Genomic DNA, 27245 nt, shown 5'->3' on the forward strand with positions numbered 1-27245 from the left:
TATGTTTGTGTGTCTATCGACCTGCCAGCAATTTCGTTTGGTAAGTCACATCATCTTTGTTTTTAGATATATTTTCTTATAGTTACAGCAACAAACTGTCCATTTGCATGAATGGACACAGGCAGACAGTGTTTGTTGGTAATGAGGATCACCCTGTGGCTAAACATGCCTTGGTGGGTGCACGGCCAGCACATCTTGGCACAGTGTTACACCATCCGGGTTATCTGGATACTTCCCACTAACACCAACCTGTCAGAACTCCGGAGATGGGAACTTGCCCTTCAGTATATCCTCTCTTCTTGTTATCCGCCAGGCCTCAATCTCCTCTAATTTCAAATTGCCGCCGCTCATACCTCACCTGTCTTTCAACAACATCTTTGCCTCTGTACTTCCGCCTCGACTGACATCTCTGCCCAAACTCTTTGCCTTTACAAATGTCTGCTTGTGTCTGTGTATGTGCGGATGGATATGTGTGTGTGTGTGAGCGAGTGTATACCTGTCCTTTTTTCCCCCTAAGGTAAGTCTTTCCGCTCCAAGGATTGGAATGACTCCTTACCCTCTCCCTTAAAACCCACATCCTTTCGTCTTTCCCTCTCCTTCCCTCTTTCCTGATGAAGCAACCGCTGGTTGCGAAAGCTTGAATTTTGTGTGTATGTTTGAGTTTGTTTGTGTGTCTATCGACCTGCCAGCACTTTCATTTGGTAAGTCACATCATCTTTGTTTTTAGATATATTTTTACCACGTGGAATGTTTCTCTCTATTCTATTCATAACTATAAGAAAACATGCAACACACTTTAAGAGGGTTATGATTATCCTTTTTGTCATATATTGTCTGTTTGAATGAAGATACTAATATTACAAACTTTGTTAGATTGCCCTGCTCAATCTTTTGAAAACCATTGGTGTGAAGATAGATGTGTTCATTGGTTCATGCCCTGCAAAGACTTATGCTGAAGGAGGCTACACAATTGAAGAAGCTGTACGTGCAGCCTATGAATTGGATATTGAAGAGCGCCATGGTAAGAAGAAGTTAATAGTTGGTACATTTACAGGGTTTTTCTGCAGTATTATTAAAAATATTTTTTGTTCTAATACTAATACTGCTCTTCATATAGTTTTCTCAGTTATTAGTCCTAAATTTGCTGTTTATTTATGTGATACATAGCTATCTGATGTACTGTATTAAATGTTCTTTGAAGAACACTGCAGTCAGAAATTGAGAGTTAATTATTTTCCATCTGTTGAAAATCATGAAGTGACCACTGGATTCAGATTCAATGGGTCCCAGAAAAGATGCATATTCATTAATAGGGATACATATTCCTGCTCCAAAAGACAGCAAAGACTGTTGCTGGTCAGATACGTGGTCACACCTGAGCAGACTTGAGGGGGAGATAATGGTGCACTATGACAAATTGCAACAGAGTCAGGCTTAGAAGAAAATTTACACAAAAGTGAGAAAGATGTATAAATCAGAAATTAGAGCAGCCAAGAGGAAATCCAATGATAGTTACATACTCAGTTCAACAAATAAGTGTAAAGCAGCATGGATAGTTATAAAAACAGATATAATCTCTGAGAATAAGCACAATATCATTCATATTCAACCAAACATCTTAAACAAACACTTGTTCTATCTCAAATAAAATCTCACTGAAGATTCAAATAAATCTTTAGTTGTGCTCCCAGCTCTAGATAGTAAGCAACAGGACAAGTTCTGCTGGTTTCATATATCATATGACAGGTTAATGAAGCAATTGCCAAAATCAGCAACTCAAAGACAGAAGACTTCTATAGAATTTTTAATAAAATATATAGAAAGGAGTACTACTGCCACTAATCTAAATCATCAGTCAAATGCTATGTGAAAAAATCTCACCAGATTTCCTAAAAGTTACTGTAAGAAAGGTGATGAAGCATTCCATGACAAATATTGTCCCATATAACTCACTCCAGTCATATCAAATATTACAGAATATCATATGCACAAACAAATATGTGATTCTTTTGAGACTAAGAAAACAGCCGGTGCAACTCTTCTAGCTTTGAGGAAAGCTATTGATACTGTCTTGCATAGTATACTTATCCAAAAGCTCCAGTGCTATGCAATTGCAGAGAATGCTCTTCACCTTACTGAGCCATACATAAGCAACAGAGTGCAGATAGTAACTATAAACAATCAAAGGTAGACTCATTATTTGTTACAAAAGGCATTCCGCAGGGCTCAGTCCCAGGTCCATTCCTGTAAATATAAATGACTTTTTCTCATTCCTTTCATGTGTGGCAGTATTGCACACAGATTATACAACTCTAATCACACAAGAAATGAGCTGCAACATAATGTTAATATAACAATGGATCGATGCACTAACTGGTTCCAGGTAAATTATTTACAAATTAATAACAATAAAGATGAAGACACTGTTTTCAAATTAAGTGTCCCCAACAGAAATAAAAAAAATTATCAAACTGTTAAGTTTCTACATAAATCAGAAGCTCAGGTGGGTGGTCACATAGAAAAATTGTGCTCCAAACTTTATCAGTTGATTTATCTGTTGTACAGACTGAGGAATAATGTAAGCAAAATGCTACCAGTATATGCATATTTTGCATCTTTCCACTCCCACATTACCTATGGAACTCTTCTATGGGGTAACTGCCCCAGCTCATGTATAGCAGCACTTCTGCCAAGAGAATCTTGTAAAGATGACTTCAAAGTGCTCAATAGTTGCCTTCTCAGCTTTAAAGAGAATTTAAATAATTTTAATGCCTTATAGCACATTTAAGATTTTACTAGCAGAGTGGCTTAAGATGAAAACATACTGCTACATAAAAGAGTATGAGGATTCAGATTTAAATGACATAAATTTCTGAGTACTGTCATACTAAGTTGTAATAAGTTTCTGGTTAAAAGGCTCCTGCATGTATAATTTTCACATTATGTATAACAATGTTTCACAAATGTAATTATCATGAATTGTTTTTATGTATCTCTTGTCTATTAGTTTTATATGTAAATATTTACACCAATAGCGTGTAAAATGTTCAAGGGTGAATAAATTTTATTTTATTTTAAATTCTATTGGTTAGATATCCTTTGTCTGCAGTGTATCACAGAAACATAGCTAACAGCATGTCTTTTTAAGAAGATTTACAGTACGAATGATAGGAACTGACTTACAAAGCAGACACTGCAGCTCAAACATTTATTTTCTTTTTCGTATGTTTCTATGAGGTAGTGAGAGTACAAATGAACAAGAACCAAAAGGACATAAAGATACCTCATAGCACTAAATCATCTTGTGGCAGGAAGAGAGAAAAATTTGCTTTAAAGGACAGGTTGTGACCAAGAAGTGGAGTTACATTTCCAGTTACGAGATAAACTTTTAAGTACTGGTGATTGTTAATATAGCTGGATACCAGAAAATATATTGTCTGTCAATAGTACCAAGAAAATTATTGAAATAAAAAAACAAAAACTGCCAAGATGCTAAGCATCAAGGAACAAATAAAAAGAGTGAGTTGAACAATATTCAGACAACACATCAGGAAAATATGAAGACACAATGACATTGATGGGTGCAACCATTCTGTAACAGCAGCCTAAAAACTTAATATTTAATGATAAACAATCAAATACAATAGATTTATTTGAACAGATACTTTACAAAACACCATTATATTTGTTTCATAAATACCGGCACTAAAGGTAGTGCAAAATTCATTAGATTGCTGAAAAGCTACAAGTCTTCTGACTATTCAGATTGGTGTCAGATGTTGGAATCCCCAAGAATTCAGTCTAAAGGGAGGCCAAAGAATTTGGGTACGGTAAGGGAATGGGCAGAGAGTAGTAAGGTACTGGACCAAATTAAATGATTAATTTTGACAGAGATCTTATTACACTGAGTATCAAAATGCAGTAAAGAATCTATTAAAACTGATAAGATAATAGCCTTAATCATTTATTTTAAGTGAACAAAGACCCCATTCAAAACCTCTGACCTGCACATTCGAGTCATATTCTTTACAAAAAAGCCATTGACACCCTATTTGGAAGAAAGTTAAGTTTTAAGAAAGTGTTTTAAAGAAAGAAAGAATTTAATGTGGTCAACAACAAAGTGGAACTTAAGGCCACAGCATGGAATACTAATGAACCATCAATACATCAATAAAACCTGAAATTCACTAAAACTTAAATATGTTTCTAAAAAACCAATCTCAGTTGTCTGATACTGTAGTTACATAAAATTTTTAGATTTTACAGTTTTTGGTAAAAGCCTGAACTAGTAATAATACAAGAATGTGCTGTTGAACTGTACAAAATTTAAATTTCCACTCTTGGCTTGCAACTCAGTAACATGTTCTGAGAGTAGCTCACAGTAAATTATATAGCATGTGTCTTCTTCTTGAAGCCTAATCTTAGTGCTTAAAAATAATATCAAGACTCAAGCTTGCAAGGAAAAGAAAATTGTTAATGATCAGAACTACATAACTACGAATGAGATAAATCACAAGAAAGTCAATGAAGCTAACAACAAATTACTCTACTTATGTGGATGGTGTCATCTTGAGCCATTAATAGCACGAGAGACAGCCTCTGTCATGCGAGTCTGTCACTTCCTAGTTCAAGCTGAATTTACAAAATTTTGAACAGAGCTAAACAAGTATACAACAAATTCCTGTAACATAAAACAATTATTGCAAGCACCTAACTGTACAGAAAACACACAAGGTATGTTACTTACCAGTTGAAATTGGAATCTATAGTTATCCTATGTACCCGTGGTCTAGCGGTAGTGTCTCTGATTCATAATCAAAACGTCTTCGGTCCCGGGTTCGATCCCCGCCACTGCCTAAATTTTGATAAATAATCAGCATTGGCGGCCGAAGACTTCCGGCATAAGAAGTCAGCCTCATTCTGCCAACGGCCTTGTCAAAGAGGGCGGAGGAGCGGATAGAGGTTCAGGGCACTCTCTTGTCCTAGGGGTGGGAAATTGCCCCTAAAGGCGGAAGAATCAGCAATGATCAACGACATGAGGATGCAGAAGGCAATGGAAACCACTGCATTAAAGACACATAACATGTATCCACAGGACATGTGGCCTGTAATTGAAGTGTCATGATGATCTCTCCATTGGCAAAAGATTCCGGAATAGTCCCCCATTCGGATCTCTGGGAGGGGACTGCCAAGGGGGAGGTTACCATGAGAAAAAGATTAAATAATCAACGAAAGGATAACATTCTACGAGTCGGGGCATGGAATGTCAGAAGCTTGAACGTGGTAGGGAAACTAGAAAATCTGAAAAGGGAAATGCTAAGGCTCAATCTAGATATAGTAGGGGTCAGTGAAGTGAAGTGGAAGGAAGAACACAAGGGCTTACCTCATGGAGTGGGTGACCACAGTCACCACACAGAGGGTCCACCATACAGCGGGAAGACATATGCCAAAAACACAACCACCAAAAGCACCTCACAGGTGATGAGATGTATGGTTTGATGTCACATCTGTAGCACATAACCTTGGCCTTCTCTGGGAGGGTATCTCCCTTGAAAGCCAGAATGAAGGCACCAGTATCAGTGTGGTTGTCTTTACGAGCCTTTTCCACACATAGAACAAAATGGACGCCATGTCGCTCCGGATTAGCCAGGAGTTCCTCACCAGTTTTCAGGATGAAGTCCTTACAAAAAATCACTCCCTGAACCATATTCAGACTGGTGGTCAGATGAGTATCTGGTAATATCAACAGCAGCAGAAAGTGGTATAACAGGTGTAGGATTCGTTATGAATAGGAAGGTAGGGCAGAGGGTGTGTTACTGTGAACAGTTCAGTGACCAGGTTGTTCTAATCAGAATCGACAGCAGACCAACACCGACAACGATAGTTCAGGTATACATGCCGACATCGCAAACTGAAGATGAACAGATAGAGAAAGTGTATGAGGATATTGAAAGGGTAATGCAGTATGTAAAGGGGGACGAAAATCTAATAGTCATGGGCGACTGGAATGCAGTTGTAGGGGAAGGAGTAGAAGAAAAGGTTACAGGAGAATATGGGCTTGGGACAAGGAATGAAAAAGGAGAAAGACTAATTGAGTTCTGTAACAAGTTTCAGCTAGTAATAGCGAATACCCTGTTCAAGAATCACAAGAGGAGGAGGTATACTTGGAAAAGGCTCGGAGATACGGGAAGATTTCAATTAGATTACATCATGGTCAGACAGAGATTCCGAAATCAGATACTGGACTGTAAGGCGTACGCAGGAGCAGATATAGACTCAGATCACAATATGAAAATTAGGTGGACTGATAAGGTAAGGAATGAGGAGGTTCTATGCAGAATCAGAGAGGAAAGAAATATGTGGAAAACACTGATACGGAGAAGGGACAGGATGATAGGGACAGGATGATAGGACATCTGATAAGACATGAGGGAATGACTTCCATGGTACTGGAGGGAGCTGTAGAGGGTAAAAACTGTAGAGGAAGACAGAGATTGGAATACGTCAAGCAAATAATTGAGGACGTAGGTTGCAAGTGCTACTCTGAGATGAAGAGGTTAGCACAGGAAAGGAATTTGTGGCGGGCCGCATCAAACCAGTCAGTAGACTGATGACCAAAAAAAAAAAAAAAAGTATTCATACTTCCACATTTACAACAGTTCAGTTTACACTAGAACAACAAACAACATGACTAGCCATCAGATCACTGCAAAGTAAAGTATTACTTAGAACACTGCAAGCTACTCAAGTACTTAATGAATCTTCCTGATGTTTCACATAAATATTATTTAACCATGGTACTAAGAACTATTCTAGCAATATAAAACAGTTTCTCCCAGTATTGTGGAACATTGTTTGAACATTAACAGTTTCCTCTGACTGTAACAATAACATCATGGCCATCCTAGAAGTATGTCTATGACTCCTGTGATTAGCTTCTCATAATGCTGAGAACGTGCCACAGTACTGGTGAGAATTCAGCACTGACGTATATTCCAGAAGGATGACTGAGCTGTACAAATGCACCTCACTGCACTGCAGTGCACCACCAAGATATTTCCACCACTCGCACGAGTGAACACTGCCCTCACTACCACAAAAACTGATATCCACAGTCTCCACTCTTCACTTGACACACACATGGTGGGCCATCTGTACTGGCACATGTTGCCAACTTGAAGCCACTGGAAACACAGCCTTGCACCACTGGTGACATGACTCTCCACAACCCTGCTGATATCTAGCTACACCATGCATACACCTAAATAGCCCAGCTTTCTGTCCTTGCTGCCTTCTAGAGATAAAACTGAAGACCACAATTGATGAAACCAAAAAGTCAGCAAAGTTTTGCGTGATCGACAAGTATGACTGGAGGGATAGGTTGTTGGCGCAGAGCTCAGTTTTACTGTTGTGTTGCCAGTGAGACAACACAATTGCCATTACTTCACCATGAGCTGAGTGATGTAGCACAGTGGCACTGCAGCTGGGAGCATGCTACATCTGCACATTCCACTCCCCCCCCCCCCCTTCCCCCTCCACCCAGGGGGCTCACGGTTGTTCCATGAGTTTGTGCGTGGCACACACAAGGTCCCAAGCTATTGCAGACTTTTTTTCCTTCCTGGGCTGCTTTTCCTTTACCATGATGCTTCTTCCCTCTGCTCCCTCCTTCCCCTCTCTCAGTGTTAAGATTTATGTAGACCTGGCTATTCATGTGGTTCCCTGTAGTCTGTGCAATTTTGTTCCTCTTACTTGTTCTCTCTCCTCATTTTTAGCATTTAGTTCCTTCTTTGTGTTTGATGTCCACTTCAAAATTTTCTGTCTTTAGTGTGAGCCATTTGAGGAAGGAGGCCCTCTCTACCATCTATGGCATGGATTCCTCACCCCTCTTCCTTCCCCTCTCCCTTCCCCCTGCATCGCTAGGTCAACAGCATGTGTAGCCAGTCCATGTGGCGAGGCTGTTATGCACCCATCTGGCTGAGGCCCCTGACAACACAGGGATCACACTATTGATACCTGAGCTGTTGCCTCTCCGTGTATACCAAGGAGGGGCTACTTGTCATGTTGGAGCACCGGAACTTGCAGCAATGGCCACTGTGCCAGATGTCTGTTGCTGTGGCTGGCTGGAACCCCTAGGAAGAGTCCCTGATCACAGTGGGTGGTATGAGAATGGATGCTTGGTGCGTGGAGTGTATCAAGCTGCAAAACTCTGGCCATTCTCAAAAGGCCATCTTTTCGAATGGTAAAGCATCATTGAATGCTGCTTCGTATGACCTGGCAGCCTACCCTTCACTGACTACACTCTGGGAGGAGGGCCATGCTCGCCATCTTGGGATGAAACACTTTCAACACTTTCCCCGCTATCTCGTCTGTACTAGGACGGACAGGGCTATATTCACTGCCACAAAGCCATTGTTTTTTTGTAGAAAATAGCAAGGACAAGTTTGATGAAGTGAAGTTTCTCAGTAAGATACGGTTGGACTCCCTGCTGATCAAAGCATCTTGCAGCCCAGTCTGTAGCTCTTCGTGCTTGTGATTGTCTTGCCAACCAGTGTCTATTACCCATCATCAGTCTGAATATGGTTCAGGGAGTGATTTTTTGTAAGGACTTCATCCTGAAAACTGGTGAGGAACTCCTGGCTAATCCGGAGCGACATGGCGTCCATTTTGTTCGATGTGTGGAAAAGGCTCGTAAAGACAACCACACTGATACTGGTGCCTTCATTCTGGCTTTCAAGGGAGATACCCTCCCAGAGAAGGCCAAGGTTATGTGCTACAGATGTGACATCAAACCATACATCTCATCACCTGTGAGGTGCTTTTGGTGGTTGTGTTTTTGGCATATGTCTTCCCGCTGTATGGTGGACCCTCTGTGTGGTGACTGTGGTCACCCACTCCATGAGGTAAGCCCTTGTGTTCTGCCACCTGTGTATGTCAATTGTCATGACTGCCATTCTTGCTCTCCAGACTATCCAGCTTACAAGAGAGAAAAGAAGATCCAAGAGTACAAGTCCCTGAATTGCCTGTCTTATGCTGAGGCTCGCCAAAAATATGAAAAACTCCACCCAGGGTCACTTTCTTCAACGTTTGCCTCTGTTACATCCTTTCATCCTCCTCACTCTTCCTTACTCCAGCTCATCCCCTGCAGTTCCCACGTCCTCCCCTCCAGGAGCCACTCTCCCTCCCCAGCCAAAGAAGTGCCCCCTTCTTCAGCACTTGCTGGTGATGGAGCTCCCCCCAAGAACCCCCCCCTCCCCTCCCCTCCGCCATCTCTCAGGCCAGAAGCCTACTACCATGACTCAGGCATGAGACTCACTACCTGTGAGCCCCAAGGGTTGCCCGCTCTCTTTCAGTTCCGGACCTTTCAGAAGCGTGCTATCCTTTTGTGTCCTGTCCTCCTCCAGTTCTGAAAAAGAAGAAGAAACATATGTCCCAGGACAAAACCCCGGTGCCATCTCTCCTCTCTCAACTGAGTCTGACATTGACATCTTATTTATGGATGACCACTGACCAAGTGTCATGATCTCCCCTCAGCTTCTTTACATCGAACCGGGACTCTCGCTACACAGTAATCCAGCAGAATTGCAATGGATATTATTGTCACCTATGGAAAATGCAACATCTTGTTTCCTATTATTCTGCATTCTGTCTTGTTCTTCAAGAAACACACTTCTGTGATTACCACTCTGTAGTGTTTTGTGGTTATCAGGAGTTCTGTCAGAACTGTGCTGACCCCAGAATAACATCTGGAGGAGTCTGCACTTTGTGATTTGCACCTATGTCATTACTGATTGGATCACCCTTCCTACTAATCTGGAAGCAATAATGGTTAGAGTGGAAATGACCCTGGTGATCACAATTTGCAATGTCTACCTACCTCCAGTTGTGCCACTTCCTTATGGTGAAGTGTGTACCTTAATACAGGAAGTCTCACTTCCATATCTCCTCCTTGGGGACTTCAGTGCACGCTACATCCTGTTGGGGAGTGCCACTTATATGGGTAGGGGTCTTCTAATTGACCAACTTATTGCAGATGTTGATTTGTGTCTCCTCAATGACAGTTCTCCTACCCACTTCAGTGCCACTCATGGCACCTTTACTGTTACCAATCTCACAATCTCCTCCCCTGTGTTTCTTGATTCCCTAATTGGTCACCCAATGATGGTGTTTCTGGCTGTGATCACTTTCTGGTGATTCTGCCATTCACCTACAACTGCCAGGCAGCCAGGCCCCCACATTGGGCACTCTGCTGGGCCAGTTGGCCTTTATATACATCTGCTGAGCACTTTGACACCTCTCTCTCTAATTGCATTGATGCTGTCATGCAGAGTGTCTCTGTCACTATTCTTCATGCTGCTAGCACTGCCATCTTCCTATCCACAGGATCCCCCTGGCACCATGGTGGACCAAGGATGTAGCAGTTGCTGTCCAGGACTGCCAACAGGTGTTGCGGTGATTGAAATGACACCCTTCACAGACCAACCTCCTCACTTGCTACCTTATTAAGCAGAGTAAAAAGGAATTGCAGATGTTGATTTGTGTCTCCTCAATGGTCAATTAGAAGACCCCTACCCATATAAGTGGCACTCCCCAACAGGATGTAGCGTGCACTGAAGTCCCCAAGGAGGAGATATGGAAGTGAGACTTCCTGTATTAAGGTACACAGTTCACCATAAGTAAGTGGCACAACTGGAGGTAGGTAGACATTGCAAATTGTGATCACCAGGGTCATTTCCACTCTAACCATTATTGCTTCCAGGTTGGTAGGAAGGGTGATCCTCCTGCCTCTTCATTGCATATTTGGTCCAGGCTTCATGGTCTTCCGGGCTCCCAGTGACAATCAACTGTCCAGGATCTTCTGCTCCAGAGTGCTGTGTGGTGATCCATTAGTCCTTGCTGAACACCTCGCAACACACTTTGCGACAGTATCGGCATCCTCTTCCTATTCTGCTAGCTTTCTCCAGCAGAAATGCTGAGTTGGAACAGACCCCATTTGTTTCAACCCCACTAAGCTGACCCCTACAATGAACCCTTTACTGAAGGAGAATTCTCACAGGCTCTTACCTCTTCACATGACGTGGCCTCAGACCTGGATTCCACCATAACCAGATGATCCAGTTTTTGGATGCTACCCAGAGGCAACATCTACTTAGAGCCTTCAGCCACATTTGGCTCACGGGTGTCTTCCCCTCACAATAGCGAGACAGTATAGTTATCCCCGTCTTTGAGCCTGGGAAGAACCCAACATCTCCCGACAGCTATTGCCCATGTGCTGTGTAAACTGCTTGAGATTATGTTGGGTACACGAATCTCAGGTCCTTTTGTCGCTGTACCAGTGAGGCTACCAGGAAAGACGGTCTACAACTGACCATTTACTTAGATTGGAAACGGCCATCTGACAGGCATTTACTAATAGCCAGCACCTTGTCACATCTTCTTTGATCTACACAAGACATATGAGACTGCATGGCGCATTCACATTTTAGTTACCCTCCTTGAATGGAGCTTTCGCGACCCCCTTCCAATTTTTATCTGAAAGTTTTTATCCCACCAGCTCTTCTGGGTTCAAGTTGGCACTTCACTCAGCACCCCTCAGAGACAGGAGAACAGTTTCCCACAGGGTCCTGTGTTAAGTGCCATTCTCTTCCTCATATCCATCAATGGGCTTGTAACATCTGTTGGTCCTCTGGTTACCCCAGCATTGTATGTGGATGATTGTTGCATGTGTTGCAACTCCCACTTGATAGCATCTGCTGAGTGCCAGCTCCAAGGTGCCATCTGAAGGACCTCTACATTGGTCGTCTTCAATGGCCTCCAATTTCCTCCCCCAAAATGTGGGATACACATTTTTGCCATCATCCCATAGTATACCCTGATCCGAAGCTCCTAGATGTTGTAGCACAGTTCCATTTTGTGGGCTTTAGTTTTAATAAAAAGCTGACATGGCTGCCGCATATTCTCCACCTGAAGACTACATACATGCGGAAGCTTAATGCTCTCAGCCTCCTGGCCCACACATCTTGGGGTGCAGATTGTACTACTCTTCTCCATCTTTATCATGCTCTGGTTTTGTACAGACTAGGTTATGGTATCAGGTTTATGGCTCAGCAGCTCCTTCTACTCTGAAAATACTTGATCCTGTTCACCATTGTGGGGCGTGTCTGGCTATTGGTGCCTTTTGCTCTAACCCCATTGACAGTCTCCTTGCAGAAGCAGGGATTCCTCCTGTACAAGAACGATAGAGCCAACTCCTGGTTTCTTAAGCAATCGCCATTTGCTGATTCCATGTCCTCTTTGCAAATGAGGGATGTCTACCTCCTGATAACCGCCCATGGATGGGATTGCCAATTGGAATGTATCTCACTTCCCTATATTGGGATATCCATCTCCACTCACTGAAATGTGCCCCATGTATTTCCTCCCACATCCCTCTTGAATGGTGCCTAGACTACAGAGTAGGACTGACCTATTCCAGGTCTCTACTATCCATGACCCTCTCTATGCCCTTGGCCATGCTGTTTGCTCTGTTGTCTTTCTCTGGGTCTGAAGTCATATGAGCATCCGAGGGAATGGACTGTCTGACCATTTAGCTAGAGAAGGGAGGGAATCTGAACTTGAATCTAATAACAATTTTTCCTCTAAATGTTTTGTATCAAATATCAAAACAATTTTTGTTTTTACATATACTGGATCTACTGTGACCAATTACCACATGCAAAACAAAATGCATAACATTTGCATAATTAATAAAATTTCTGGGAAGAATGTTGGTACCAGAAGCACTATAATCAACTAAAATACTTCATTTCTTATGGCATTCATATTAAAATTATCCATATGAAAATGTTTTTAAGTATGTATCTACATAACATTTTTAAAAATTCGTTTGTTGTTGTGTGAATTTTATGTGGTAAATAGCAATATGAAAGTTACCAAATTGTTAGTGAGTACTGCCATGTGTAATGTTTGGAGCCAGTTGACATTTGTTACCACAATGAGTAGGATATTAAGATGAAATATGTGAAGTATTCTCTATGCTTTACAATCTGGCCAAAGTTGGCAGTGCACAGAAGGAAGAGCAGAAAACAAATCGTCTGCAATAGTAAATGTGTTTCATCAGTGAATAGCTGTTGAAAACTGCAGAATATTTTGAATATTTCAGGAAACAGCCATCCCCCAGATTACAAGAAAATAAAATATCCAAGAGGAAGATGTCTATGTAGGAACAATATTTTAATATTTTCATTAAGTTTTTCAATCTTCCAGCAACTTGCATTTGTGGGCAGGCAACTACAAAATCTCAGTTAGACAACAAAAAAATACTTTTGGACTCCAGTGCCTGGAGACAGTGGTCATGTGTGTGGGATAGTCATGCTTGTGTGAATGTGTGTGTGTTTCTACTCTGGAAGGAGGCCTTTGTACAAAGGCTCAATGTTCTAGCAGTCTTTTTCATGTGCCTGTCTGTGGCACAGTGCTTCTCTTTGTTGTGAGCAGCAGCCCTTCGTTTCCATATTGTTATTCCACATAGGAATTTCCACTGTTTAAATTTAAAAAAAAATGTATTAGATTTCATTTTTTTTCTATGAAACTAATGTTGCTGCAACAAGAAAAGGGTCTATTACAGCTTCCCATCTCCCAATATTGCTCAAGTGTTTGGAATATATATCAAACAGGACTGACAGGAGGCACTGAATGCTTACAAAGAAGGGCAACATGTACAGTCCCCAGGTTTTTGACTCACTGGAGAGCATTATAAAATTTCAAGAACCAGTATTAAGTGATAAATCTAGAGATATTCTTCAGCCCATTACACATTGCTCACATAGAAATAACAGTAAACATTAGACTAATTACAGTTGGCACAAGGGTATACAAACCATCATTCCTCCCATACTCCATACACAAATGGAACAAGAAAACACCCTAGTGAATGCTACAATGGGCAGTACACTCTGCCATGCATTTCACTACAGTTTCCAGAGTATGGGGAGAAACCAACAGGTTAGCAACCATTACTGAGTACATGGCACCTCAGTGCACTTCACACTGGTCACTCTCCCCTCCCTTATAGACTTATGTTCCTTGTATTACAAAAGCATTATTTACATACCAAGTATTATTATACTATTCAAAATAATTAGGTATTGAGGTACATGTTTGACCTTAAAAGGACAATTTGCTAGTGAATAGAGGACAATACAAAAGTGACATGTGTCAATGAAGTGTGTCATAGTACTCCAAAATTGCAGATACGTGACCTAAATTCAACGGGGGCGATTCTGTTCTACACTAAATCAGTGGATAAGGTTCTATACTAAACTAACTGTGCCACACTGCCCAGTTTCATTGCAGTGCAGTGTCCTTTGTAGAAGGCCGCATTTTCCCCGTAACTTGCCAATGAAACAAAGTCTTCCACCTGCTTTACATCCAACTGAGTCCATATTATCATTCCATTTCATATTCCCAAATATTATTTGTTACACCCAGGTATTTTTATAAATTTTCATGTCTGCTTGTGTCTTTGTATGTGCGGATGGATATGTGTGTGTGTGCGAGTGTATACCTGTCCTTTTTTCCCCCTAAGGTAAGTCTTTCCCCTCCCGGGATTGGAATGACTCCTTACCCTCTCCCTTAAAACCCACTTCCTTTCGTCTTTCCCTCTCCTTCCCTCTTTCCTGATGAGGCAACAGTTTGTTGCGAAAGCTTGAATTTTGTGTGTATGTATGTGTCTGTTTGTGTTTCTATCGACCTGCCAGCGCTATCGTATGGTAAAACAAAGATGATGTGACTTACCAAACAAAAGCGCTGGCACGTCGATAGACACGCAAACAAACACAAACATACACACAAAATTCTAGCTTTCGCAACCAACGGTTGCCTCGTCAGGAAAGAGGGAAGGAGAGGGAAAGACGAAAGGATTTGGGTTTTAAGGGAGAGGGTAAGGAGTCATTCCAATCCCGGGAGTGGAAAGACTTACCTTAGGGGGAAAAAGGACGGGTATACACTCGCACACACACACATATCCATCCACACATATACAGACACAAGCAGACATATACAGAGGCAAAGAGTTTGGGCAGAGATGTCAGTCGAGGCGGAAGTGCAGAGGCAAAGATGTTGTTGAATGACAGGTGAGGTATGAGTGGCGGCAACTTGAAATTAGCGGAGATTGAGGCCTGGTGGATAACGGGAAGAGAGGATATATTGAAGAGCAAGTTCCCATCTCCGGAGTTCGGATAGGTTGGTGTTAGTGGGAAGTATCCAGATAGCCCGGGCGGTGTAACACTGTGCCAAGATGTGCTGGCCATGCACCAAGGCATGTTTAGCCACAGGGTGATCCTCATTACCAACAAACACTGTCTGCCTGTGTCCATTCATGTGAATGGACAGTTTGTTGCTGGTCATTCCCACATAGAATGCGTCACAGTGTAGGCAGGTCAGTTGGTAGATCACGTGGGTGCTTTCACACGTGGCTCTGCCTTTGATTGTGTACACCTTCCGGGTTACAGGACTGGAGTAGGTGGTGGTGGGAGGGTGCATGGGACAGGTTTTACACCGGGGGCGGTTACAAGGGTAGGAGCCAGAGGGTAGGGAAGGTGGTTTAGGGATTTCATAGGGATGAACTAAGAGGTCCTACACTCGTACTCTCTGCTGGAAGTATCACTTTGCCACGAAGAAAAGTGATCCTAATCCTACCCCTAACGATCCAACTCCCCAAGACACTATCCAAATTGAACCCTGCCTGGAACAGTTCCGTCCTCCGTCACAGCGGGACCCACCTCCACTTCCTCAAAATCACCCTCTCCAAACCTTCCAGGAATTTCTGACTTCCAGCCTTGCCTCTCAATCCTTCTTAAAAAGCCTTAATCCTACTCCCAACATCACCACTGCTGAAGCCCAGGCTATCCGTGATCTGAAGGCTGACCGGTCCATCGTCATTCTTCCGGCGGACAAGGGTTCCACGATCGTGGTACTTGATCGTCGGGAGTATGTGGCTGAGGAACTGCGTCAGCTTTCAGACAACACCACATACAAAGTTTGCCAAGGTAATCCCATTCCTGATGTCCAGGCGGAGTTTCAAGGAATCCTCAGAACCTTAGGCCCCCTACAAAACCTTTCACCTGACTCCATCAACCTCCTGACCCCACCGACACCCCACACCCCTACCTCCTACCTTCTTCCTAAAATTCACAAACCAAATCATCCCTGCCGCCCCATTGTAGCTGGTTACCAAGCCCCCACAGAACGTATCTCTGCCTACGTAGATCAACACCTTCAACCCATTACATGCAGTCTCCCATCCTTCATCAAAGACACCAACCACTTCCTTGAACGCCTGGAATCCTTACCCAATCCGTTACCCCCGGAAACCATCCTTGTAACCATTGATGCCACTTCCTTAAACACAAATATCTCGCACGTCCAGGGCCTCGCTGTGATGGAGCACTTCCTTTCACGCCGATCACCTGCCACCCTACCTAAAACCTCTTTCCTCATTACCTTAGCCAGCTTCATCCTGACCCACAACTTCTTCACTTTTGAAGACCAGACATACCAACAATTAAAAGGAACAGCCATGGGTACCAGGATGGCCGCTTTGTACGCCAACCTATTCATGGGTCGCTTAGAGAAAGCCTTCTTGGTTACCCAGGCCTGCGAACCCAAAGTTTGCTACAGATTTATTGATGACATCTTCATGATCTGAACTCACAGTGAAGAAGAACTCCAGAATTTCCTCTCCAACCTCAACTGCTTTGGTTCCATCAGATTCACCTGGTCCTACTCCAAATCCCATGCCACTTTCCTTGATGTTTACCTCCACCTGTCCAATGGCCAGCTTCACACGTCCGTCCACATCAAACCCACCAACAAGCAACAGTACCTCCATTACGACAGCTGCCACCCATTCCACATCAAACGGTCCCCTACAGCCTAGGTCTTTGTGGCAAACGAATCTGCTCCAGTCCGGAATCCCTGAACCATTACACCAACAACCTGACAACAGCTTTCACATCCCGCAACAACCCTCCCGACCTGGTACAGAAGCAAATAACCAGAGGCACTTCCTCATCCTCTCAAACCTAGAACCTCCCACAGAAGAACCACAAAAGTGCCCCACTTGTGACAGAATACTTTCTGGGACTGGATCAGACGCTGAATGTGGCGCTCCAGCAGGGATACGATTTCCTCAAATCCTGCCCGGAAATGAGATCCATCCTTCATGAAATCCTCCTCACTCCACCAAGAGTGTCTTTCCGCCATCCACCTAACCTCGTAACCTCTTAATTCATCCCTATGAAATCCCCAAACCACCTTCCCTACCCTCTGGCTCCTACCCTTGTAACCGCCCCCAGTGTAAAACCTGTCCCATGCACCCTCCCACCACCACCTACTCCATTCCTGTAACCCGGAAGGTGTACACGATCAAAGGCAGAGCCTCGTGTGAAAGCACCCACGTGATCTACCAACTGACCTGCCTACACTGTGACGCATTCTATGTGGGAATGACCAGCAACAAACTGTCCATTCACATGAATGGACACAGGCAGACAGTGTTTGTTGGTAATGAGGATCACCCTGTGGCTAAACATGCCTTGGTGCACGGCCAGCACATCTTGGCACAGTGTTACACCGTCCGGGCTATCTGGATACTTCCCACTAACACCAACCTATCCGATCTCCGGAGATGGGAACTTGCTCTTCAATATATCCTCTCTTCTCGTTATCCACCAGGCCTCAATCTCCGCTAATTTCAAGTTGCCGCCACTCATACCTCACCTGTCATTCAACAACATCTTTGCCTCTGCACTTCCGCCTCGACTGACATCTCTGCCCAAACTCTTTGCCTCTGTATATGTCTGCTTGTGCCTGTATATGTGTGGATGGATATGTGTGTGTGTGCGGGTGTATACCCGTCCTTTTTTTTCCCCTAAGGTAAGTCCTTCCACTCCCGGGATTGGAATGACTCCTTACCCTCTCCCTTAAAACCCAAACCCTTTCGTCTTTCCCTCTCCATCCCTCTTTCCTGACAAGGCAACCGTTGGTTGCGAAAGCTAGAATTTTGTGTGTATGTTTGTGTTTGTTTGTGTGTCTATCGACGTGCCAGCGCTTTCATTTGGTAAGTCACATCATCTTTGTTTTTTATATATATATATATATATATATATATATATATATATATATATATATATATATATATATATATATATATATATATATATATGTCTGCTTGTGTCTGTATATGTGTGGATGGATATGTGTGTGTGTGCAAGGGAATACCCGTCCTTTTTTCCCCCTAAGGTAAGTCTTTCCGCTCCCGGGATTGGAATGACTCCTTACCCTCTCCCTTAAAACCCACTTCCTTTCGTCTTTCCCTCTCCTTCCCTCTTTCCTGATGAGGCAACAGTTTGTTGCGAAAGCTTGAATTTTGTGTGTATGTATGTGTCTGTTTGTGTTTCTATCGACCTGCCAGCACTTTCGTATGGTAAGTCACATCATCTTTGTTTTTAAATATATTTTTCCCTCGTGGAATGTTTCCCTCTATTATATATATTGTTTAGAGGTGTCCAGTATTACGTTTACAGAACTTTATGTATTTGTTATAAACTTTTTTGGCTTATGTATACATATTTGATATCATTATAAGGTGCTTTATAGACATATAAATAAATAAATATATTAACCATGAAATGAGCAGCAATTAGTGCAACACAAAATTAAGCATACAGTTGAGCATTTTGTTTTCAAAACTGTATTTGAGTTGATATCATTGGTATACTGATGGCTGAGACAAAAGAAAGGATATCTGCATATGTCCTTGAGAAAAGGAAAAATGACTTCAAATCTAGCTCCAGAAGAGACATAGATCGCAGTAGGTAATTGGGACACACACACACACACACACACACACACACACACACACACAAGAAATACATGCTCACAATTGAAAACAGGTGAAGTACAGTCTGTCACAACTGCTGAATACTGATAATGCAAATACTCTTTTTTATTTATTCAAGTGTAAAGAAAAGTGTATGTAAAGCTTTCTTTAGTCATTGTCAAATTAATATTTTGAAGTGAGTGGCTCTCTGGAAAGTATGATTTCTTAAAGAGATATTTCTTTAAAATTAAGAGCTGACGTAAGTTATGTAGATATGGAAGTATAAAATATGCAGTGCTACATTCTCTGTTTTTCTTTCCAGCCAGATGTGCTTTAAATGATGGGTCTGGACCAAGACAAGCTCGGACTATGACTGCACTATATGACTCAGATGTGGATATAGATGTGAGTGTCTGAGAACTTTTTATCTGTTTTAGCTCAGTAGCATTAACAAGTGTAGTTGAGATGACAAATCCATATTTGTGCTGTATAGTCTGGCAAACAAGCTAGCCATCTTCATTAAAAGTTGTAAGCATGTGACATAATGGATCCTTAGGATGTGTACAAGATTGTGTTTTAATTGCACATACCATTCTGAAGGAGTGATGATAGTCCAGCACAAAGAGTGGAGCTTAAACATTGTCCTGGCAGTCAGGCAAACAGTAAGCTCTGAGAGACACTGAAGATGTGAGGGATTTCCCTGTTGCCAATATATACGGAGAGAATGCACACAGAAATAAAATACGTTTATGTAAAAATCTTGAATTAAACAATGGAAAATCCAGGATGGTATGTAACAATATTATGAGAAGGAGAGTTGCTATTCACTGTATAGTGGAGACGCTGAGTGGCAGATTAGGTACAACAAAAAGATTCTCACAATTAAAGCTTTTGGCTATTAAGGCCTTCTTCAACAATAGACATGTACACACACACACACACACACACACACACACACACACACAAACGCAACTCACACACATGAATGCAGTTTCAGGCAGTGTGGTTTCATTTACGTTTGTGTGAGATGCATCTGTATGAGTGTGTGTGTGTGTGTGTGTGTGTGTGTGTGTGTGTGTGTGTGTGTGTTTTGTTGACAAAGGCCTTAATGGCCAAAATCTTTAATTGTGAAAGTCTTTTTGTTGTGCCTATCTGTGACTCAGCATTCCGCTATACGGTGGGTAGCAAATTTCCTTCTCATTATATTGTTAAAAATCTTGAATGTTTAGTTTCATAGCATCACGTAATTATACATTAATCTCAAAGATACCAAATTGAGTGCATCATTGAGCCCATCAATGCTTCGAACATTTTTATATGCTGAAAACTATACAAGTTATAGCAGTATAAGTAATCGTCATTTTTTCCAATTTCCTTAACAATTTAATTGTGTGTGAACCTGAAGTGCTACAGACTCAAATCAGGTGGTAAATGAAATATACCAGTTTATACTACATCATACTTTAATACAAGTAACAAACAATTTTGCAATCCATCAAATTATGCCAGAACATGCAATTCTGCACAGTAACGTGTTATGAAGTCAGCACAGTGTCAGCTCATCCATTGCCTGTTATCCATCTGAGGATTAGGTGAAAGGTTATTGAAAGATTATTCAGAATAAATGGTAGCTTAATTTTTATTTTTATGTTTTCCTTGTGCAAAATGTTTCAATGTGTATTTTGTCAATAATAAGGGAACCAATAGATTTATAACATAGTTTGTAAGGGGGCAAAGAATCACAACAAAGGTGGCTATCTTTATATATGTGTAGTTTTAATGTTTTATTTGCAGAATTTGAATGTTGGACATGAAATAATTTTCATTGTAATGAACAAGGCAATGCAACGTTAGCAACCATTTATAAGCAAGATGTATCAGTGGCATGGTGTTTTTAGCTGTCAGTTGTGGTCACAATCAAGGTGGTGAATTTTGTAGTAGACAATGCTGGAGTGAGGATTTTTTTTTGTGGTATATTGACAGCACTCAGTGTGAAAGACCTTAAATTTTATGCTGTGTGTTGAACTCTTATGTTAGTTCATCATCTACAGATGGTAGCTGTTCACATACTGTGAGAACTTCTAACTTTGTTGGTTAATTGGTTTAAGGGAGATGGGTATTGGATACTGAAATGAGTAAAACATTTTGTATTTCAGTGTGACACAATGTGCAGCAGTGAACTAAAGCCTGTTTGAATCAATATCTTGTGAAATAGTTAGCACTTACATGAAAATAAATAGATATTTTGGTTCAGATTTATTATCACTTTTAAATGACTGTGCAATCATTTAACAACCTTTAATTTCAGATTTTCATAAATTTAGAGTGCCTATGGATGTTGAAAATTAATGCTTACGTGTGATAGGCTCTTGCTATTGGAGTTCACAGTGTTCAGATCTGATGTACTGCCAACTTTTCTGCATGCATATATGAATCAAGCTAACAAATTGTTCACATCAAAACTGTTTTCATTTTATTTATTTTATCGTGAGGCTACCATTCACAAGTGAATTCTCTTTTATTTAATAAAATAAACTTTGTTAAATTTAAGTCATAAATGCTTATCACATTCAGTTACTAAACTAGCCCATTTTTTAATTTATTTGCAAGTGTTATTGCATTTTGCTATAATCACCAGTTGCTAGGGCACTGAAGAAAGTCTAACAATTCCACAGCCATGTTTCCTTACACATGTGTTTGAGCCAATATTTCTACTAGGTTGCACATTTACCCGACCCTCTCCCATTGAGACAGCACCTTACTACACCAGTAATTTTACTAGTTGAAAGAAACAGCGGAGCTCACAATTATTGGCCTTACATGTGCTTACTACTTGGACTCCCAATAGCTTATGTGCAGAAATGGACTCATCATGTTAGCCAAACACAGGAAACCATGGTGACTATCGGTCATGCCTAGAAAATTTGGTGGATTTTTTATCATCATACACAAACAGTACACCGTTATCTTAATAATGAGGATGTTTTTTGTTTCACTACGCTACATAGTTCTCCCTATCTCTGTCAAGTCTTTTGTAATATGTTATCAAACAAAGTATTCCTGAGATACCAAAGTTATAGTCAATTGCCCTATTTTTGTAAACATTGAAAACACAGTATGTTCGTTGTTCAGTTGGTACTCGTAAATATTCCCATATTTCCCTTGTTCTCCTTATGCCTATCTAACTCATATCTGTGTAAAAGATAGTCTATAGAAGATGAAATTCTCTCATCTGCTAATGTAGTGGCAAATAAGAAAAATGAAAAAATACCTATTACAGTTTCCAACAGCAGTATATGCAGAAATCATAGAAGCATGTTAAGTTGATTTGTGGGATTAACTGATGCTGTGCTACTCAGCTTCAAGTCAAATAATACGAAGTACATTTTATTTAAAAATTGACCCCCTAGACTTTCTCTCATGCAACAGAATTAAACCAGCAGTATGTAAATATTTTCAGGAAAACAAGATATTCGGTTGGAAATGTAGTTTGTTTCAAACAACCTAACATGATATAAACACCTTCACTTCTTCCTCTTATTCTGCTTCCTCTTTTATGTATAGGACGGAGTGCTGAAAAGTAATGTTTCTGAATTTTTTATGAGAAAATTCTTAAAGCTTTGTAAATAAAATATTAATGTTATTAACATTCTGCATCTTTATTTTTCATGTCTATGTATATGCAGTCTTCTGCCACTATAGGGCTCCAAATTGTAACATGGTGGCATGTAAGGTTCATATGTTGGTGTTTGAGAAACAGCATGCTGTAATCAAGTATCAAATTTGATGATTTTGTGCAAACAAGGAGCTCCCTCTCCTTCAGCTTGACAATGTCAGACCACACATGAGCACTGGGACATCTACAACAATCTGATGCTGTGGGTTTACTGTCATTGATCACCTTCCATATGGTCATGACTTTGCTCCATCCATTTTTCATCTGTTCCCAAAACTTCAAGAACCCCTCTGAGAACTTCAGGACTTCACTTTGATAAGAGAAGAAGCAGTACAAGTAGAGGCAAATTTGTGGCTCTGTGAACAAAGTCAAACATTCTATAGTGATGGTGCCACATTGGGAGACATGTATATGTCACTGGGTGCCTTTATTGAGAAATAAAGATGTCAACATGAAGAATAGAGATATAGAATATTCATACTGTTAGTTTTATTAAAAAATCTTCAAAAGTTATCACATTTTAGCACATCTTCATATATATCATAACTGCACCTTAAGTCTTCAAGAAGTTTAAACAATTACTCTAGGGATATACTATGACTCCCTACATATTGCTCATTCAGTGATTATGAGGATACTATTAGAATAATTACTGCATGCACAGAATCATGTAAACATTCATTCTTCCCGTGCTCCATACATGAATGGAACAGGAAGAAATCATGATAATTGGTACAGTGGGATGTATCTTCTGCCATGTACCTCATGGTGGTTTGCCAAGCATAGATGCAGACATAGATGTCTACATGTGTTTGTCAACTTTTTCATTTATTGATGTAATTTAGATTCTTGTTATTGCAGTCATGTAGTTTTCAGCCTTAGACATTGTGATGAACAGTGTGATGCAATTAGTTCTGTGTCAAATTCATTAACTCAGAAGATGATTTGAAGGCTTCATAAAGTCATCACTAAGCAATAATCTTGAAGTAAACATTAAATCTTCAAGACTAACCTCCTACATGGTTTTGTAACCCAATTTTTGCTAATTCCAAGAAGGTATTTACTTTCTCACAAATCTTTATATATTAAAACCCGATTTGAATTAGGATAACTAACCATTCTTTTTCCATTCCTATATCTGAAATCAGTTTCAGTGATAGTGTAGCCCAAAATTTTCCAATCGTAATGGTATTTTTAGATTTCCAATAACTTTTATTTTAAGGGGGAAATTTTAAATTTTTAACTTTTGTTCAATAGTTAATTAATGGCTGTTGGATTCAGATTTGCGAGAATACTGATTGCGTATGTACTTATGATGTTAAAACAGTGGTGCCTTGCATTATATACGTGAAATTATCAGCCTTAAAACTTAATGTGATTGACTTTCCAATATTTACTTCTTGTACTGTTATTGTAATTAACATTTACTTGTAATTAATCAAAAATATGAAGTTGTTGAGAGCCTCCAAAGGGTACCACTGTTAACTGCTGGAGTCAAGAGCTGGCAGAGTAGGCGGGCAGTGCTCTTGGTTAAGCATGGATTATGTCATACAGTGCAATATTGTTTGGTGTGTATGAATACTGTGAAAGAATATGAGTATTCTATAGTATAAAGAAAATGGGAGATGAGCTTGTGTTAGTGTATGGATGTATTTCAACGCTTTGTCAGGAAGTCAGAATGGAAATGTTTCAATTTATAATTAATGTAATTTAAGATTAAATTCAGGCACAGTTGAAGCTGCTTTGTTATTTCTAACAAATTGCACTAAGAAACTAAAAATGGATTAGTAGCTTGGAGTGGATGTTTTGTTTTACTAAAATAATTCAATGTAGTGTCTTGTAAATAATTATCAAACACAGTAGTTTTGTGGATTTCTAGAAACTTGTACTCACTTAATCAAATCTTATTTAAGGAACAGAATACAGAAGGTTGAAGTTGATGATAATAAGTCTGGGTAATGACACATAGTGCCCCTCAGTATTCTATACAAGTTTCAGTCTCATTGACATTAATGCTGTACCATAATAGAAGAGAGCTGTGTTTATCACATTAGGAACAGTAGAAAAGTTGAAATACTCCATAGATCAATGTTAATGTAAAGTCAACCCCTTTGGTGTTAAGACAAAATATAGGATCCACATATAATCTGGAATCATAACATGCTTATGGAACCAGATGTAAATACTTTTTTTCCTCTTTTACTTTGTTTAACAATTAATATTTAATTGGCTTGGGATTATGACAGAGTAAAATGGCATGCAAAAATAGTAATGAATCTACACATTCATATTAATATTTCAATACTATGATGAACAGACATATGTCTTATGACACTGAATACTAACACATCACCAGAAGAGTGGAAATAAAGTTTTTAAAGTGCAAAAGAATGCAATGGGAATAAAATACAGCGTAGCACTCATGGATCTTGTAGATTCAATTACATAATTTTTGAAATTATGACTCTGTACGTTCATAGAAATTGTTGCAGATATCAATAGTATCACATGCGCCACAGCTACATTACCAAGAATAAAAATGACATACTTTCATTATAATCAACAATTCAATAAATAAAAAAATAAAATATTTTTATTAGAAGTGAGTGCATATGAAGTAGATAGTATTTTACCTGAGATAAAGAAAACTGGGTGATTGGAAATCTGTCTATTGTAATTGTGTAATTTATGTGTTACACATTTAGGGAACATTAGCTTTATACATATTTTATTTTAATTATCTTGCCCTTTTTTATATGTTTATATTAATAATGTTTTTCCGAGTGCTTATGCTAATACTGTATTGACACTTGCAATACCTCACATAAGTTCTGGGTTCTCTACAAATTTAACTATTCATTTATTTATCCAGTCAACAGATGAATGAAATTAATGAAGATTCTGATGTTGAATTACAGTAGAAAACGAACTAATTGTAAATAAGCACATAAACACAATGTTGAATGGTGCTGCTCGGAGCCTGAAGATCATACACAATTGATGATACCATTAGATACAAACACTCAGATTCTAAATATGGATCTTTTATCACACACACACACACACACGCACATACACACACAACTGTTCATATAATTAAATGGTATTAAATGAAATGCACAGACATTATGAATTTTGTTCTTTTTTAAAAAATCTTTTTAAATAGTTTTCTGTTATGTGCATTCCACTGAAGATTATTTTGTGTTACAATATATTACTGTTCTGATGCAGGAACTTTTTACAATGTCCATTATGAACAGCATTCCTATTTATAATAACAAATATACACTACGTGATCAAAAGTATCTGGACACCCCACAAAAAACATACGTTTTTCATATTAGGTGCTTTGTACTGCCACCTACTGCCAGGCACTCCACATCAGCGACCTCAGTAGTCATTAGACATGATGAGAGAGCAGCATGGGGCATTCCGCAGATCTCATGGACTTCAAACGTGGTCAGGTGATTGGGTATCACTTGTGTCATATGTCTGTACCTGAGATTTCCACACTTCTAAACATCCCTAGGTCCACTGTTTCCAACATGATGGTGAAGTGGAAATGTGAAGGGACACGTACAGCAGAAAAGCATACAGTCTGATCTTGTCTGTTGACTGACAGAGACTGATGACAACTGAAGAGGTTCTTGATGTGTAATAGGCAGATATCTATCCAGATCATCGCACAGGGATTCCAAACTGCATCAGGATCCACTGCAATTACTTTGACAGTTATGCAGGAGGTGAGAAAACTTGGATTTCATGGTTTAGCAACTGCTCACAACCCACACATTACGTCGGTAAATGCCAAACGATACCTTGCTTGGTGTGAGAAGTGTAAACATTGGACGATTGAACAGTGGAAAAATGTTCTGTGGAGTGATAAATCATGGTACAAAATGTGGCAATCTGGTGGCAGGGTGTGGGTATGGTGAATGCCCGGTGAACGTCATCTGCCAGCGTGTATAGTGCCAACAGTAAAATTCTGAGGCAGTGGTGCTACAGTGTGGTCGTGTTTTTCATGGAGGGGCTTGCACCCCTTGTTGTTTTGTGGGCCACTACCACAGCACAGGCCTAAATTGATGTTTTAAACACCTTCTCACTTCCCACTGTTGAAGAGAAATTCGGGGATGGCGATTGCATCTTTCAACATGATTGAGCACCTGTTCATAATGCACAGCCTGTGGCAGAGTGGTTACACAACTATAACATTCCTGTAATGGACTGGCCTGCACAGAGTCCTGACCTGAATCCAATAGAACATCTTTGGGATGTTTTGGGAAGCCGACTTCGTGCCAGGCCTCACCAACCGACATTGATACCTCTCCCCAGTGCAGCATTCCATGAAGAATGGGCTTCCATTCCCCAAGAAACCTTCCAGCACCTGGTTGAATGTATGCCTGCAAGAGTGGAAGCTGTCATAAAGGCTAAGGGTGGGCCGACAGCATACTGAATTCCAGCATTAACGATGGATTGCTCCACGAACTTGTAAGTCATTTTCAGCCAGGTGTCTGGATACTTTTGATCACATAGTGTAGCTGTTGCTGGCTGAACAATTCCTGTGTTATTTCACAAAACAGGCACATTCAGGCATACAATATAATTACTTTATTTATTTACTCTGTTACTTCTAATTTTTTGTGTTTATATCTCCCCCCCCCCCTTCCTTTCTTCCTCTCTCTCTAACTATCT

General features: G+C 40.4%; 1 protein-coding gene across 2 annotated transcripts in view; it reads left to right on the top strand.

Moving 5' to 3' along the window:
* Nucleotides 1-27245, top strand: part of LOC124545218 (fatty acid synthase-like) — a 435708-nt gene that overhangs the window by 116564 nt on the left and 291899 nt on the right. For both annotated transcript variants that reach the window (XM_047124086.1, XM_047124089.1), the window contains exons 11-12: nucleotides 874-1021; nucleotides 19200-19282. In XM_047124086.1, coding sequence (XP_046980042.1) covers nucleotides 874-1021; nucleotides 19200-19282 — 231 coding nt within the window. The remainder of the gene's footprint in view (nucleotides 1-873; nucleotides 1022-19199; nucleotides 19283-27245) is intronic.

This window comes from Schistocerca americana, chromosome 8 (assembly GCF_021461395.2).
Source record: "Schistocerca americana isolate TAMUIC-IGC-003095 chromosome 8, iqSchAmer2.1, whole genome shotgun sequence".
In the NCBI taxonomy this organism is placed as follows: Eukaryota; Metazoa; Arthropoda; class Insecta; order Orthoptera; family Acrididae; genus Schistocerca; species Schistocerca americana.